The 17,048-nt window shown below is 36.8% G+C and overlaps 1 protein-coding gene across 1 annotated transcript in view; it reads left to right on the top strand.

Moving 5' to 3' along the window:
• Nucleotides 1-17,048, top strand: part of FBXL13 (F-box and leucine rich repeat protein 13) — a gene marked incomplete at its 5' end in the record, with an annotated part of 221,317 nt that overhangs the window by 166,770 nt on the left and 37,499 nt on the right. Inside the window, one exon of the mRNA XM_081283294.1 lies at nucleotides 13,460-13,543. Coding sequence (XP_081139420.1) covers nucleotides 13,460-13,543 — 84 coding nt within the window. The remainder of the gene's footprint in view (nucleotides 1-13,459; nucleotides 13,544-17,048) is intronic.

The following is a 17,048-nucleotide window of genomic DNA, read 5'->3' as shown; positions in this document are numbered from 1 at the left end:
CATCCAAGGCCCTTGTCCCACATTCAAGCTTTTAAGATACCTTGTCATGTCTGCCTTGCTGAGTCTTGCTGGGGTGTGGTGATCCTGCAAGGCTGCCTTAGGTCCACTATCCTCGGCAACTCCTGCAGACATTCTGCTCCCATATCATGGGTGTGTTTGTCACATATTCATGGCCACACCCTCCCCTTGCTCTGCTACAGTGCCTGACCCATGTCAGCTGGATTCCAAGTTGAGTTCGGTACTTATGTGGCATTTTTGAGGTATTTCAGGGTTTGTACATGGGGAGGCTGGTGTCCCCCTACTCTTTCTTGCATTATCATTATCAGCTGCATTGCCTTTGTGTTTTACTCTCTGAGCAGGCCTGCTGTGCTTTCAGCTCTCCTGAGTGACCTCGACCCCAGGTTTCAAAACCTCATCTCCTCTCATTATCCTTCCAGCATAGTGGCAGTAGTGGCTTCCTACTGCTTTGAAGCTCTAGATTGTGCCATTAGACTGTTTAGCTTCTTCTCAGTTTGTCTACCACAGATGTAGCAAATTCCCTGCTAAAATTAAATTCCTTCAGTTTTGCATACTCAGTTGTTTTCTGTTTTCCTTATTGGATCTTAACTGATAAAATGATGAGCACAGAAAAATTCTTATGCCTCGTTTATTTTTTTCAACCCACAACAGAAAGGTGGACTAAATTTTCATTTATTCTGAGATTCCCAAGCCTATCCAGAGGTCCCAATTTTCTGTCCAGCTGAGCAGATATGGGAAAGTCCAGAACAGACCCCTGTATAGGTAACCCCCAAGCATCTCCTCCCTTTGCTTCTCTCTGGCTCTTCTCTCTTCTTCTTTCCTCCCCCTTTTCTCTCCTCTGGATATTTCCTCTTCATTCCCCCTCTCCTCTCCTCTCCCCTTCTCTTGTCTAGCTCATCTCATTTCTCTTGGCATAGATCTTTTTAAAAAATATTGTCATTTGCTCTTTTTAGTTACACATGACAGTAAAATGTATTTTGACATATCATATGTACATAGAGCACAACTTACCATTTTGGGTTGTATATGATGTGGAATTTCACTGGTTGTGTATTCATATATGAACATAGGAAAGTTATATCCAACTTGGCATAGATTGTTGATATAATCTATGGGTAGAAAAAATGATTACATGGTTTTTAAAACTGTTATGCCCCAAGGGCTTAGGCTTTTGAAGCTTAAAAACCCAGGATTCTTTCTTTCCCCTGTGTTCTGCGGTCAGAACCCTTCCCTGACACACATGAGTAGAGTGCCCAGCTGTTGTCTGAAGGGTCACAGAGTAACAAGAATTAGAGACTCAAAGCACATAATAAATCATCAAGATTTCATTCTCCCATAGGACTTATCACAAACCTCAAGTGCCTGGAGAACATTTGCTGAGTAAGTAGAGAGAAGGCTCAAACTTTTTTTTTTTCCAAAGAACTCATATTAAAATTTTACCAACTGTGTTTAAGTATAAAACTGAGGGATGTAGCTTAAAGTTCTATCCTCTGTTTTTATTTTCTTCAGAAGAATACACATGAAAGAGCTCTAAACAGACATCCATGGGTAAGAACACTGATTGTTTTCTGACAAATGACTGAAATGCAGGTCCTGTGAAGGCTGTTGTTTTCTTCCTCTGAGTCGGTTAAACTCTGATCTCAAAGGCATGACTGACAATAACAGTGCTACAACAGCTGTGGATGTTAACCTCAAACAGTCAAATTAAAATGAGTCAGCCCAGATGTCAACTTGGGCAACTAAACACCAGCCTGGACTGTAAGTCTAATGAAGTGCAAATTTGACTACAGACTTAACATTCAGAATTTAAATTTTGGAATGTTGTAGATATTCGCCAGAGATGAAATGTGACTGACCAATTGTGCCTTCAGGGGGGAGATTTATTATGTTTTCTAATAATTATGCCCATTTCCAATTCTTCTTGAGTGAGTTTTCAGCTGAAATCCCACCATTCAATTTAGTTAAAAAGTATGTATTGTACTTGGAGCTGGGGATGCCAGAGTGGACCAACCAGATATGGACCCTCTTCCTGGCACCTACATTCTAGTGGGCCACATGTTTTTGAAGTGTGATGGGTATAGAGGACAAGAGAAGAAAAACCTTACCTGGCTCAGAGAAGGAAATAAAATGAGAAGGAAGGGGAGGGGGTGGAGTGGTGAGCCAAAGAAACAGCCTTCACCAAGGTATGGAAGTTTAAAGATGTGTGGCATCAAGAAGTCCACACAACTGAGTATAGCTAGATTGTGAGGAGAGTGTTAAGAGATGTTGTTTCCAAGGCAGTCATGGGTGAGGAACCTTTAGAAATCTTTAATCTTCTATAGTTTTAGAAATGTCTAATTAAATGGGAAGTTATTCATTCCTTTCCTACCCCAAGGATTATCTGAACATGAGGATACATACATACACACACACACACACACACACACACACACACACACACGTATATCTCTCCATGTATGTACATGGGAAAATGTTTTATAGTAATTACGAGAATTATGATTTACTAAAGACCACAGGACTCACAATTAGAGCAGTTCAATCTGTAGTTTAAGTTGCCTTAGTCACTGCCATATTTGTTGTTCAAAGGAAAAGTGAGTCAGAGCAAATGTTCTAGACGTTGTGTTTAGTGGTTTAAGAAGAGTCTTTCATTTGCCCAAATTTCAAAAATTTTCATTATGAGTAATAGGTTGTAAGTGCCTAGCATGTAGGTAATCTCCTGGAGTCCCCTCACAAATGTGAACTCCATGAGGACTGACACTGTGGTTTGTTCACTGCTGTTTTCCCAGAACCCTTGGAAGTAGTAGGCACTTGATAAATCCTCACTGAATGAAGGAACAAGTGCTGGACTCAACAGTTACCCAAAAGGAATAATACCACTTCTCTGCCGCCCAGTTGGAAAGGGTAGGCATGGATAAGTTAAGTACGATTTGGTGGGTCTAGTGATGGAGGCAAGCAGAGGAAAGGATCTCTTAATTCAGCCTGTCCAACACAGAGGCATGCAGCTGCATGCTTGTTCAGGGAATTCTATGCAGCTTGGTCCTGCTAAAATGTACTGTGAAAAGGAGAGATCACTGAGAGAGTTACATGCTGTGACAAGGAACTTGGACTTGAACCAAGGGGATGCCAGAGTGGACCAACCAGACATGGAGGAAGGGGCATTTTGTCAGGAAGTCATAGTCAGTCTCTCGTTGCACATAGATTATTTGGGTTGTTCTGTTGGAGATGCATCAGAGGGAGAAAGACTGGAGGCAGGGGGACCAGTAGGGGTTATTTTAGTAACTAAAGAAAGAGATGAGGAGTTCTTGAACTAGTCAGAGACTAGAACTAGTATGGAAAAGACTTATTTAAAAATATTTATTAGGTGAAACTAAAAGAACCTGATGATTGATTAGTTGTGAAAAATGAGGATCTGAGGATAAGGTGAGAGAATAAGAATGAGTTTGGGAGGGAAAGGGAGTGAGAAGGGAAATCGCATGGAAATGGAAGGTGATCCTCAGGGTTATACAAAATTACATATAAGAGGAAAGGAGGGGTAAGAGAAAAATAATACAAGTGGAAGAAATGATTTACAGTAGAGGGGGTAGAGAGAGAAAAGGGGAGGGGAGGGGAGGGGAGGGGAAGGTGGATAGTAGAGAATAGGATAGACAGCAGAATACATCAGTCACTAGAATGGCAATATGTAAATCAATGGAAGTGTAACTGATGTGATACAGTAATCTGTATACAGGGTAAAAATGGGAGTTCATAACCCACTTGAATCAAACTGTGAAATATGATATATTAAGAACTATGTAATGTTTTGAACGACCAACAATAAAAAAAAGAAGAAAAAAGAATGAGTTTAAAAATCTGGCTTTGGGTGGATGGAGGTCCTACCTCAAAAAAGTTAGGTTATGTAAGAAATGTAACAAGTTTTGAGGGAAAAATTATTTCAGTTTTATCAGACTAGGAACCTGTGGAATACTGAGACCAAAGACTTGGGAGAGAGAGAGATGGGTGGCTGGAGCTTCAGGTGTGGGAGTCATTAGCACAGTGGTGTGACTGTGGTCAAGATCCTCAGGGAGACCATGAGAATGAGAAAGAAGGTTTAAGAGAACCAGTGAGTGTAGCCCAGTGTGGAGTGGAGTGAGAATAACCAACAATGTCTTATAATGCAGAAAATCAGAAAAAGACAAAATTTGAAAGAACATTTGCCATTAATCAAACAGATACCCATTTACCCCTCTGATGTCATTTTATAGTCCTAGGCCTGTCATTCCCTTCTATCTACCCCTTCTGCCTCCTTTTAGCTCCTAAAACCAAAGTCTTTCCTACCTCAGGACCTTTGTACATATTATGCCTGTGCCTGGGATATGCTGAGCAAATAATGATTGATAATACTGATAAGAGTTAAAGGATCTTGAAATAGCTATTAGTGCCTTTTAAATATTTTTGGTATTATTTTCCCTATAATAAACATTGGTCATGCTGTTCATAATTATCAGAAAACCACTTCTCAATCTAGGGCACTTCTATTTGATATCAGTAGTTTTATATCATTGCTGCATTCTTTAAGAAAACCAGTCTCTAGATGTCTTTCTAAATAAGTGACATTTAGTGTCTAATGTACCTTATCTGTCACATTACAACATAGTCCCTATTTCTGTTATCTAGTTAGATGACCTCATAGTAATAATGGCTTGTTAAGACAGTTTTTTTGTTTTTGTTTTTGTCCTATGACAAAATACCTGATAAGAACAACTTAGAGGAGAAAAAAATTTATTTTGGCTCATGGGTTCAGAGGTTCAGTCCATGCTTGACCAACTTCATTGCTCTGGCCTGAGATGATAGTGGAATATGATGGCAGAAGGGCTTACTGGAGCAGGGCTGCTCAGTTCATGTCATCCAGGAAACACAGAGGGACAAATATAATCCCTAAGGTCACACACCCCACTTACCTACAATTACCACCCAGTAGTTGATTCACATTATTAATCCATCCAATGGATTAATCCACTCATTAGGTTATAGATTTCATAATCTAACTCATCTCTGAACATTCCTTCATTGTCTCACACATGAGCTTTTGGTTGAGAAACCATAATGTGGCTCTTAAATTATTGGTAGCACAAAGATAGTTTTAAAACTGGATTGCAAAAAAAAAAAAAAATTAGAGCTGGGTGTAGAGGCACATGCCTGTAATCCCAGTGTCTTGGGAGACTGAGGCAAGAGGATCACAAGTTCAAGGCAAGCCTCAGCAGTTAAGCAAAGTCCTAAGAAACTTAGTGAGAACTTGCCTGAAAGAAAGAAAGAAAGAAAGAAAGAAAGAAAGAAAGAAAGAAAGAAAGAAAGAGGAAGACTGGAGATGTGGCTCTGAGGTAAAGTGTCTCTGGGTTCAATCCCCAGTACCAAATAAATAAACAAATATATATTCAATACTAACTGAATGTTGGCATTGTTTCATGTTAATTTTAATTGCATATGTTAAAAAGCTATCTAGTTTCAGATATTCTTAGTCAAAACAAAAAAATGTATGAATAAATTATATGCTAAAATAGAAAGAAGACAATATGAAAACTGTAGCAATCTTTTGTTATAGTCGATTAGTCTCTCTTTTATCTGTCCCTGCCTTCTCTCCATCCCCACTGCCACAGATTCTTAAGTACCACTGTCCTCTAATCTCATCTATACTCTGCTGCAGTGTGATCTTTCAGTATGCAACTCTGAGCCTGTCTTCTCCTTACTCAGAGTTCTTGCAGGGGCTCCACACTGCTCACAGAACAAAGTCTGAGCAGTCTAGTGTGGTGGCCTAGTCTTTCCAAGAGGCCTCTGTTTATCTTTGCAGCTCCCTCATCATACTTGACTCCTGCCTTTCTTCAGCTCCAGAGACTGAGCTGACCCTCCTATGGCTTCTCACACATACCATGCTCTTCCTGCTTCCCCATTTCTGCCCTTTGTCTGAAACACCCTCTCACTTGTCCACCCAGTAAACTTTTATCCCTTAAATTTCATCTGTGAGAGGCTTTCCTGGAATTGTGGGCAGGCCCAGGATCTTCTCTGGCTTCTCCTGCATTTCCCATGTGCCGCCACCAAAGCAATCAGCTCGTTACATTTTACTTGTTCTACACCTGCCTCCCAACAGCATTGTAAGCCTCCTGAAAGCAGAGGCTGGGCCACCTCATCTTTAGGGTGCCTAAGATAATGCCTAAGGATTCATAGGAGGCACACACAGTGTTGGATGAGTGAGCGAGTGAATGAATGGATCTGGCACCATTTCCTTCCTCTCAACCAAACACTCAAGGCTTCTTTAAATTCCATATTTTCTCATCAATTCTCTGAGCTGGAGTGGGAGTGCTTACAGCTGCAGGTCTTAATCTGATGATACACTTGCAAGAGACCACCCATCTGCCTGGAACACACACAAATAAAGCCTGAGGCCCAGTGAAGCAAACCCCTAAGGCAGGAAACACAGGAAATCACTTGGGATTCAAGAAAGAGGAAGACTGAGAGTTAAAAGGAAGCAGGGTAACTTGGAGACAAAAGAATTTGCCTTTAATTTTCAAAAACCACATAACCAGAAGTCAGCCAGGGGTCTTCTGTGAATCTGCTGGTCCCTTAAGTCATGACAGTGGTTTCTCCTCACAGAGTCTTCAGTCCCTTGTCTCCTGTTTCCAACAAAGTGCCCACTAAAAACTGTGCAAACAGAAGTGATCAATAGAAGCCTCAAGAAGGATTTTTGACAGCATAGTCCCCTTTTTGACCCCCATTAGGTGGAAGCAAGCAGGCTCAAAGTTAGCTGCTCTAAAACCAAGTAACACAGACCAATTTTCTCTCCCTCCACACTCATCGTATGTAGAGGACCTATTTCTATGTGTTGGACAAAGCCAACAAGTTCTTCAGACTTGTAGATCAGTAAACTAGGTCAGAAAGGTTGATAGATTCTAAAAAGAAATGTACAAAATTTAGAATAATGAATAAGTAAAAAAGAATGAAAATAATTGAGAGGAAAATGTAAGTTATTTTTATAAAATTACAGTTCCTAATTAGAGTGTAAAAGAGAAGATCTCTGGGGAGATTAAGATAAATGTTCAAGAATATTATGCAAAACAGTATTGTCAATGATAATAGAAAGTGGCTGTGTTAATTGAGATAATATGTATTTCCAAGGGTAAGTCTTGTCCTTTATTCCTAAAAAAATGTGGTGGGCAGCAACAAACAGAGCAAATCTTTCAGAGAGAGACATATGGAATGTAGACACTGATTCAAACAATTCCAAAAGGAAGTACATTCCATCCAAGAATTCTGAGAGCATGCCAGCAAGATAAAATTGGGTCCATAAAAAATAGATAATCTCACAGACTACTCATTCATTCAATAAATATTTATTCCCAGTCAACTGTATATCAGACACTATGCTAAGTTCAGAAAGTACTAAACTGAAAGATACAGTCCGGTGTCAAGGTATAGTCTAGAGGAAAACTAACAACAACAAAATTGACACTGTCTGTTAAAAGTCACCAAAAGCATGAGTTCAGAGGTGGGCTCACATGCCGGCTAGTGCCACAACACTGAGGCCTTGCACAAGTTACTTAACCTCTCTGTGCCTCCATTTCCTTCTCTTTAAAACAGTAATTTTAACATTGCCTGTTTCACGATGTTATTGTAAGGATTAAGTAAGACAAGATGATGCATGTCAACTGCCTAGTAGAGTACCTGGCACGTGGTAAGTGCTCAGTGCATCTCAATGACTATTTATTTGAACGAGGACACAATGGGTCAGTTTGCTGCAGCGAGGGAGATGTGTTTCAGCAGCACCAATGAGTCGGGAGAGTGAGCACTTCTGGTCTGTGGTCTCTGGTGGAGCAGGTGAGGCTTGATGGCTTTGAAGAACAGCGGAAAGCTTCAGTGACCTAAGGCAGAGTTCATTCTCAGTGGAGGAGGAGGCAGGTGGGATGAGGCACAAGAGAGGTTCATTGTAAGGGATCCACCATGATTCAGTGCTGGTGGGGGGCAAGCACTCTTGAGAGACTTCATTATTCATTAGTTCATTCTTCCCTCCTTCCTTGTCTTTGTAGTTCCTACTCCTATTTTTATACTTAAACCTCTTATAGGTTTAAGTATAAAAATAGGAGTAAGACAGGAAGACATAACATCTTCCCTTGAAGATTTTATGATCCTTGGGATTTTTTTTCTACCTCATTTTCCCCTTCTGTTGAACTAGACATTTTTTTTGTTGTTGTTGTCTTGGCCAATTGACTTCTCAATAGGTTTGGATATGATTTGTCCCCAAATGTTCATGTACTGGGGCTTGATCCCCAGGGAAGTGATATTGAGGTAAGGGAAGCTTTAAGAAGTGGGGCCTAGTAGAAGGGAATTTGGTCATGGGTGCTTCACCCTCACAATGAATTAAAATTTTTCTCATGAGAGTAGATTGTTATAGAGCAAGGGCATGGGCTCTTCTGTTATGACTCAGTGAAGGGGACCCTACAAAGGAAGCCAGCACCATGCTGTTGGGAGGCTCTAGCTGCCAGGATTGGAAGGCAAATAAGTCTCTTTACTTCTAAAGTCGCCAGACTATACTTTTGCAATGGTTTATCTCACAACTATGCATGAGAGATTTATTTTAGACATGTGTTTAAAGTCTACAGACTACTGCTCCTAAAGACTATTGAAAAATGAAGAAAAATTATTTAAAATATGGACTAGGGCTGGGGATGTGGCTCAAGCGGTAGCGCACTCGCCCCTGGCATGCGCAGGGCGCTGGGTTCAATCCTCAGCACCACATAAAAATAAAATAAAAGATGTTGTGTCCATCGAAAAAACTAAAAAATAAATATTAAAAAATTCTCTCTCTCTTAAAAAAAGATGGACTAACTATGAAGTCTTTTGTAATTTTATATATTTTTAAGAGTGATTCTTTAAAGTTTATGCTTATTTACTCTTCTGTTGTGCCTGTTATTAAATTGTTTCTAAACTAAAACAAACTGTAAGCAAGAATGATTTATAGCAATGCAGCAGCCAGATAAATTACAACATTATATTTTGTTCAAATGTTCAAATTCCATAATGCCTAAGCAATTTTTTCCAGACTTTTTCTAAAAGTACAGTATCTCAAAAAAAGCCATATGCAAGTTATAAAGAATAAATCTATTTCCAGAATGTTAAGCTCTGTTTAACAAGGTTTTATCCACTTAAATTCTGTATACAAAACATGGTTTGTTTTTGAATTATGGTCAAATGTTCAGTCTTATAGTGGGACAGGGTATTGTTGCTTTTATTTTTATTAGTGTATCATCTTTTGCCAATAGGTAACGTAATCATACCAATCAAAATAATAACTACGTTTTGTAAATTCCCCAACAGGAATTTGGGAAAATTAAAAGATGACTAGGAATGTAGCTCAGTGGTAGAACATATGCATAACATGCTGAAGGCCCTGGGTTCAGTTCCCAGCACCAAAAAAAAGTTATTAATAGGTACACAAAAAATTATTGGAATGGTTAGTGTTATGTCTGGAATAATTTTGTTTTACTCAAAACACCTCCAAAAACATTCAACAGGGGAAATGACGATAAAGAAGAATGTTTAAATAAATATCAGCAAATAAATGTAGAATGAAAAATAGGATTTAAAATTAGCATTTGGCAACTCTCAGTGTTATAATTGATTTAGGCAAGAATCAACAGTGAATATTAACATAATTGTCTGAAAGATTTGGGGAAAATAGTATCCTTGAAGTTGCAAAGAATCACACCACAGATTATTTATTAAATAAATTAGGAGAAATACTTCCATGAAGAGATCTAGTAGTCACCTTCCGAACCAAGTATCCAGTGGCATCACCAATAGTGGGGCAAACTGACCTGTGCCTTCCAATAGGATGCCATAGCACTTACGTGGTTTTTGAAAAAAAAAAAAGTTTACCTTGAATCTAATCATAAGTAACAATTGGACACAAATCTAGAGTATGGCACATTCTAACAACTGGCCTGGGCTTTTCAAAAATGTCAATGTCTTAAAAGACAAAATTTAAGGGAAAAGAAAAGAAAGAAAGCTAAAGAAATAAAGAGACATAACAACCAAATAAAATGTATGAACTATGACTAGGTCCTAGGAAATAAAAGGTGAATATTTACCTTTATTAACTTTAAGTTATTACTATTATTTTTCTTTGGTGTGAGAGTGATATCTATATCTATATAATATAATATATATGTATATATATGTCATACATATATATGTATATGTATGTATATAATATATACATGTGTGTATACATAACTACATATGTGTATACATATTGGTCACATATATATGCATGTATATATATGATTCTATACAGTTACAAAGAAAAATTCCTAAGAAGATGCATACAGAATATTTAGGGCAAAGCATCATAATATATGAAACTTATTTTCCAAAGATTTGGAGAATTACAACTTAAATATATAAAAGAAAATAGGTATATATATGTATAAGAATAAAATTATATTCACACACATGAATAAAAATATGTTCATACACAAAGTCATCAACCAAATTATGGCAAAATGTTTATAGTTGGTGAATTTAAGTAAAGTATATATAGATATTTATTGTACCTTTCTTTGAACCTTCCTGTAAATTTGAATATTTTCAAAATAAAGAGTTGAGGGAAGGATATTTTATGTTTATATTGGTGATATCCTAAACCAGGATATCATACCTCAGCCACATAGTATATATATACACACGTATACATACCATTTCAACATTTGGTAACTAATTCATTGCTGTGTTGACTAGATTAGCTAAACAATTCCAGATGTAAACTTGGGGGAAAAGTGTAATATTCAAGGATTTTTCTGTTCCCAAATGTCTTGTGTGCATGTATTCCATATTCCCTCCCACTAATCCCAATGACCCCAAACTGAACTACTTCCAAACAACTCACACTTTCCAAATGAAGTCTCTGTTCATGCCATTTCCTCAGTCTGAAAACACTGTTCCCATTATTTTGCTTGCTTGTCAGAATCATAGTCTTAACTCAAACTGTCCTTCCTCTTTAAAAGTCTTTTCTAGTCCACTACTTTTTCCTTCCAACTGGAAGCAATTGCACCCTGCTGTATGGTCCCTGTACATCTCTTTAAACATTTATCTATTCTTAGGTTATGGTCACTGTATGTCATTTCCCGTGGAAAGGGAAAGTTCTGTTTATCTCTGTTGCATAGGGTGAAGTCCAGATTTCTTAGAATAGTGTACAAGGCTTTTCAACTTGGTGCCTGTATTCTTTTGAGCCTTTTGTCTTGACGCTCCCCTCAGTGAACCTGATACTAGAGCTAAAATATAAGCCATTTTTGCATCTGACTTCTACATCTCTCAGATTCAGTTACCTTGATTCCATGGCTTTGAAGGAACAGAGAGCTCCCCAGGATTTCTGGGAATCTCTGGAGCCTTGCATTCTCACACAATCTGCACTGCTCCTGACATCACCAGACCACCACACTAGCCACTTTCCTCTATGGTTCCTTACCTGATTATGAAATTTAGCCTCCTTTTACTCTTTGAGAAAATAAAGCAAAAACCTTCCTGCAAAAGGTCTCAGGTATTGGACTAACTTCTGGAGACCAAGGAAGACTTATATTACAATGATGCCTCGATTTCCCTGGAAGTGGGCATCAACCTGCCTTTGCCCACTGAGACCCAGTCACTCCATCTTGCTGGATCCTCTTTCCTCCCATTGTCTTCCCATTCTACTCTGTCCATTCCTTCCAGAAGTAAAACCTTGGCACCAGGAATCAAATTAAACAAAGTAAAGCAAAGCAAAACAAGCAGTAATATCAACAAGGCCAATAGTTTCCCCCCTAAAAGGAATTCTGTGGCAACTGTGTTAAATAAAAAAGGGAAAATATGTTTTAGTGAACAATTATGATTAAACATGGCATTTTGTTTTAATACTTTAATAATTCTGATAAAATTGTAAAGATTTCACAGGATGATAAATGGCATATTTAGCAAGTGCATGTCATTTTCAGCCAATCTTTAAAAATTCTAACTTGTCTACATGAAAGTAAAGTCTAAATGAAAATGTTAGGTTTAATTCCATAGGATAAAGTTTCCATAGGATAATAAAACACACTTGGCTACTATCAACTATAAGGCAAAGAGACAAACTTTGCATCTCTTACTTGATATTTTCATTTAAACTATTGTTTTTTTTTTTAATTGGGGAAATATCTAAGCTCTTCCAATTCTTCTAACATGAATAAAATATCTTCCACATCTGGAACCCAGACCACATTCAATAGCTCCACAGGGTTTGATCATTCTTTGTTTTGAAACAAGGAGGCAGAAAACATAATATGTTCCTAGCAAAAGAATCCACAGTCACAATAAAATTAAAAGAATGAACAGAGTGATTTTATTTTGGGGTGGTGTACAGAACCATCAAACAAAATTACAAATCACAGTTTAAACAGTGGCTTAAATCTAACACTTTTTCCTTTAGTTTGGACTTTTTTTTCCTCCTTTCTTTAAATGAAGGGGCCCAAAGGAGAAAAAAAAATCTAATATTTGCAGACTCCATATTCAATTATGACCCAAATGTTGCATTTAAAATCAATAAAATGTAAACCAGAAATACAAATAAAAGGACAAATCTATAGCCATTTCTAGCATTTTCTCTGCTAACTGACTCTGGAATCATAGATTCCGGGGTGGGGGGGTGGGGGGGAGACAGACAGACACACACTGACTGAGGATGTTATTTTATGGAATTATAAAAGTAACAAGATCCTGAAAGCAAAACAGGAAGATGGCATCTATAAGCCACATTTGTCAATTCTTACATCTGAGGGTTGTGCCTATCAGTTTAGGGGGGAAAGTCCTGAGAAAGGACAATACAATCACTTATTAAAAATGTAAGAGCTGAAAAGTGCAATCTATTTTGTATTCCATAAAAAGAAACAATGTATTAAAACTGAAAAAGAAGTGGGCTATTAGTGAGAGATTATCTGTCAGTAGGCCTTTATATAAAGATCTATTCCCTTTCTCTTCAAGGGATTAAGAATCATAAAATTAGCTAAAGATTTTGAGATTTGTAGGTTTGGAACGAATAAGGACTTACTGACAAACAGATTCATTAGCCACATAAAGTGTCTTCAAGATAAAGAAAGAGTTGTTTATATTGATTCCGATAACATCTGTCTGAAAACAGCAATGTAATAACTTCCTAAGGAGTTTTCTGGCCCTGGAATTCTGCAGCACTTTTTGCAAAATATCAGAGAGAAAATATTAAAGAAACACTATTCAATAATCTTTTTATCCAAATTGAGTTTGTTTTGTCAAATATAGAGAAATATAACAGAAAATAAATTCTTTTTGCTTGCATAATTTTTAAAAATGCTGTTAATTTGCACAAATAGTTATTAAAAATATACCTTCCATACTAAATTATAATCTAAAATGATCTTTATATTTTCAGGGTTTGATAATGCTTTCCAGACATAAGAAACTTAAGGAACTTTCTTTATCTGAGTGTTATAAAATCACGGATCTTGGAATTCAGGTATGATAATTAAGGTCTTCTGTTAAAGAACTGTGATAGAAAACTAAGAATAAATTGAATAAACTTTGTAGGTCAGAGTAGATAAAAGAAGTGGGTGAGAAATTGAACAACACATATGTGATTATGGTTGAGCCAAGATCAACTCTGGGCTCTTTGTTGGGTCTTCCAGCCCAACATGACTGAGAGGCTTTGTTTTCTCATTTTTCTCTTTCCTCCTCATGTCAGACTCAGATAAATAGAGACATTTCATTTGGAGAGTGATGGAACTGCTCTGTGTTAAAAAGTCTTCTCATGTAGAGAGAGGGCTCAATAGAATAAAAATGTTAAGTAATCTAACCATGAATATTGGGCGACTTTGAAAAACCTATACCAGGTACCTAACAATTTGAAACTTAAGTTACTCAAAATAGTTGGTAGCATTCTTTATCAGAATGGACAGCATAAGGTAAGTAATTGAGTAGGATAAATGTTTATGTGCTCAAATGATACTTCAATAATTTATGAGAAAGATCAATTTCCTAGACCTGGTCCTGAGAGATGTACAGGAAGTCATAAAGTAGGCATTGTGAGCAACCACAGTGTCATTTTCAGCACATTCAGCATCTTACTGGGTTGTTAAGATTAAAAAACACCAAAACAGTGTCATGCATGTGTGGAACAGGGACGAAACCGATAGCTGAGGCATATGGAAATTGTTAAAGACACTGGGAACTCCAAATAAATGAGTCTTGAGAGTTTAAAAGACCTTGCCACATAGGAGAACCTGAGGCTAACCATGAACATTGAGGGACTTAGGAAAAAAAGGAAAAAAGGGAGGAAGGAACTTTCTTCAGAGATAAAGGGATGGATCCCACAAGTAGAGTATTCTGCTTTCTTCTTCTTCTTTTTTTTTCTTTTAAATGGTGATTCCATTCCTAGTTTTTTTTTTAAAAAAAATAATGTTTAGCTGTAGACAGACACAATACTTATTTTATTTATTTATTTTTATGTGGTGTTGAGGATTGAACCCTGTGCCTCACATGTGCCAGGCAACACTCTACCACTGAGCCAGAACCCCAGCCCCATTCCTAGTTTTTTTAAATTTTTTTTTTTTAGATATACATGACAGCAGAGTGTATTTTGACATACATACATGGAGAATAGCTTATTCTAAACAGGATCCCATTCTTGTGGTTATACATGCTGTGGAATTATACTGATCATGAATTGGACATAAGTTTCCAATCCTTACATATGTTCTTTCTGGTCCCAGGTCAGTCAATCTACACCTATTCAGGAAATTGCACCCTAGTCAACAACCAGAAAGCAAGACTATGGAGAACTTGTTGTCTTCTTCTCAGCTCCTTTCTTCTTACCTTTTTCTTTTCTTTTCCGTGTATGTATGTGTGTGTGTGTGTGTGTGTGTGTGTGTGTGTGATTCTAGAAATTGAACCCAGGGTCTCATACATGCTAGGCAAGCACTCTACCATTCAACTACACCCTAGCTCACTTTCTCGTTTTTAAAGGGCACATAATATTTGTACATATTTATGAGGTACAGAACAATAGTTCAGTACATGTATATAATGTGTCCCCATCCAGCCTCCCATCCACCTAGCCATCCACTTTTCCTCTATTTATCCACCTATATATTCATCCATCTATACATTAACCTACCTATCCATTTATCTGCCTACCTAATTATCCATTAATCCATTAGCTCACCTCCGCATCTATCCATCTATCCACATATCCATTATTCATTCATCTATCCATGGGCCAGAGGTGATATTAACATCATATAGTATACAAGAGAACTCCCTATGACAAAGAATGAGTTAACCCTCATGTCAATAATACTGAGGTTGAGAAACCAATTTCTACAACAGGATTCTAAGTTCCTTGAGAGAAAAGATCATCTCTTATTTGAGTTTGTAGTTCCAGTAGTTAATATAGTTGCAGGTATATTACAGGTATTCTATAAATAATGAATGAATAAAATAAAATAGTTTGAATAAAATTTGACCTTTTAAAAATTTGTATGTATTTATGGCTGGGGATATAGCTCAGTTGGTAGAGGGCTTGCCTTGCATGCACAATGCCCTGAGTTGGATCCCCAGCACCAAAATAAATAAAAAAACAAACAAATAAATAAATAAATAAATTGTATGTATTTAATTTCAGTAATCTAAAAGAGATAAATTTTTTAAAAGTGCATGGAATACAGGAAAATGAAAATACATAATTACTCAATTATTAGTTACATCAAATCAGCTATTTTGTTCAAGTTCATGAAAAGGAAATTTTGTTTTCACCATCTCTCATTCCTCTTTTTCTCCTCTCTGTTTTTGAAGTGGTGTGTGTGTGTGTGTATGTGTGTATGTATGTGTGTGTATGTGGTTATTGATGGTTTTTAGCCAGTTTTAACTCTTCCAAGGTTCACACTCCTGGCATGCTAAAAGTAATAATTTTCCTTTTTCCCTCCTCTAGCTGAATTTAGTCTCAAAAAGGGAACAGAGAAAGAAAGGGGAGGAGAAAGTGACTTTTGCCAATTTCACAACTTATTATCTGGATTTATAAAGAGAGAGTAAAGGAGCAAAACATAGCAATTAAATTAGATGTTTAGGTTATTAATAATTTATCAGAAATTTTTTCTCTCTACTCATAAAAGGTAGGGGAGACTCTTTTTAGCATAAGACATTGAAAACCTATTTTAATGAGAAATGAAAAGATTTTTACTCTAGTTAGGTTTTGTAAGAGTAAACATAATAATAAAAAAATTACCTCATTTTGGAGTTTTACTGGAAGCTACAGCTCTTGCAGATTATGTGTCTGGGGCCTCAGATGTATTGACTTTTAGGATCTGGCTTTAATTATTTTCTCCAGCTTTGGTTCTTTTCTGAAAATATTATGTGTTCAATGATTACGTTAAATTAAAATTATTTGGTGCTCTTGAAATGCAACTTTGGAAGAAATGTTTGATATAACTGTAATCAAGCATTTCTCAAGAAACATTTTTTGAGCATTTTATAATATTAAATAATAGAATGTCAAGTTTGGCAGAGAAATAAGTTTAAATGGAAGTGTTACAAGACAGATAAACTGCAAGTTCTGTATTAGATTACTATGATAGAATCAATGGAATAAATCCAATTATGTACTCTGGTTACTTTTTATATTTCCTTCATCTAGTTCACACTTCTTGTTTTTTTTTTAAGAATAAAGTATACTATTAATAACAGCAATGTAATATTCATTCATATGAAGATATATGTTTTTCTTTATGCAGAGTATCTGTGGGTGAAAATCTTGCAAATAGACAAAACTTTCTGATTATTTCAGTGTTAGTAGGTTGAGGCAGTTAAAAGGGGGAATTAGGAAGCAAAAAAATCAGGTTTCATGTGACCCACCAAAAACACTAACACATATATGCTGTGAAAAGTGTGCATAATATTCAAATCCACACTTTCTGTATACTGAATGTATAACAAAGATGTGGATGAAGTTAAAGCCTGATGTAGTGAGA

Source organism: Spermophilus citellus (genome assembly GCF_964194105.1).
Source record: "Spermophilus citellus genome assembly, chromosome: 3".
Lineage (NCBI taxonomy): Eukaryota > Metazoa > Chordata > Mammalia > Rodentia > Sciuridae > Spermophilus > Spermophilus citellus.
This window is presented reverse-complemented; position numbering and strand designations above follow the sequence as displayed.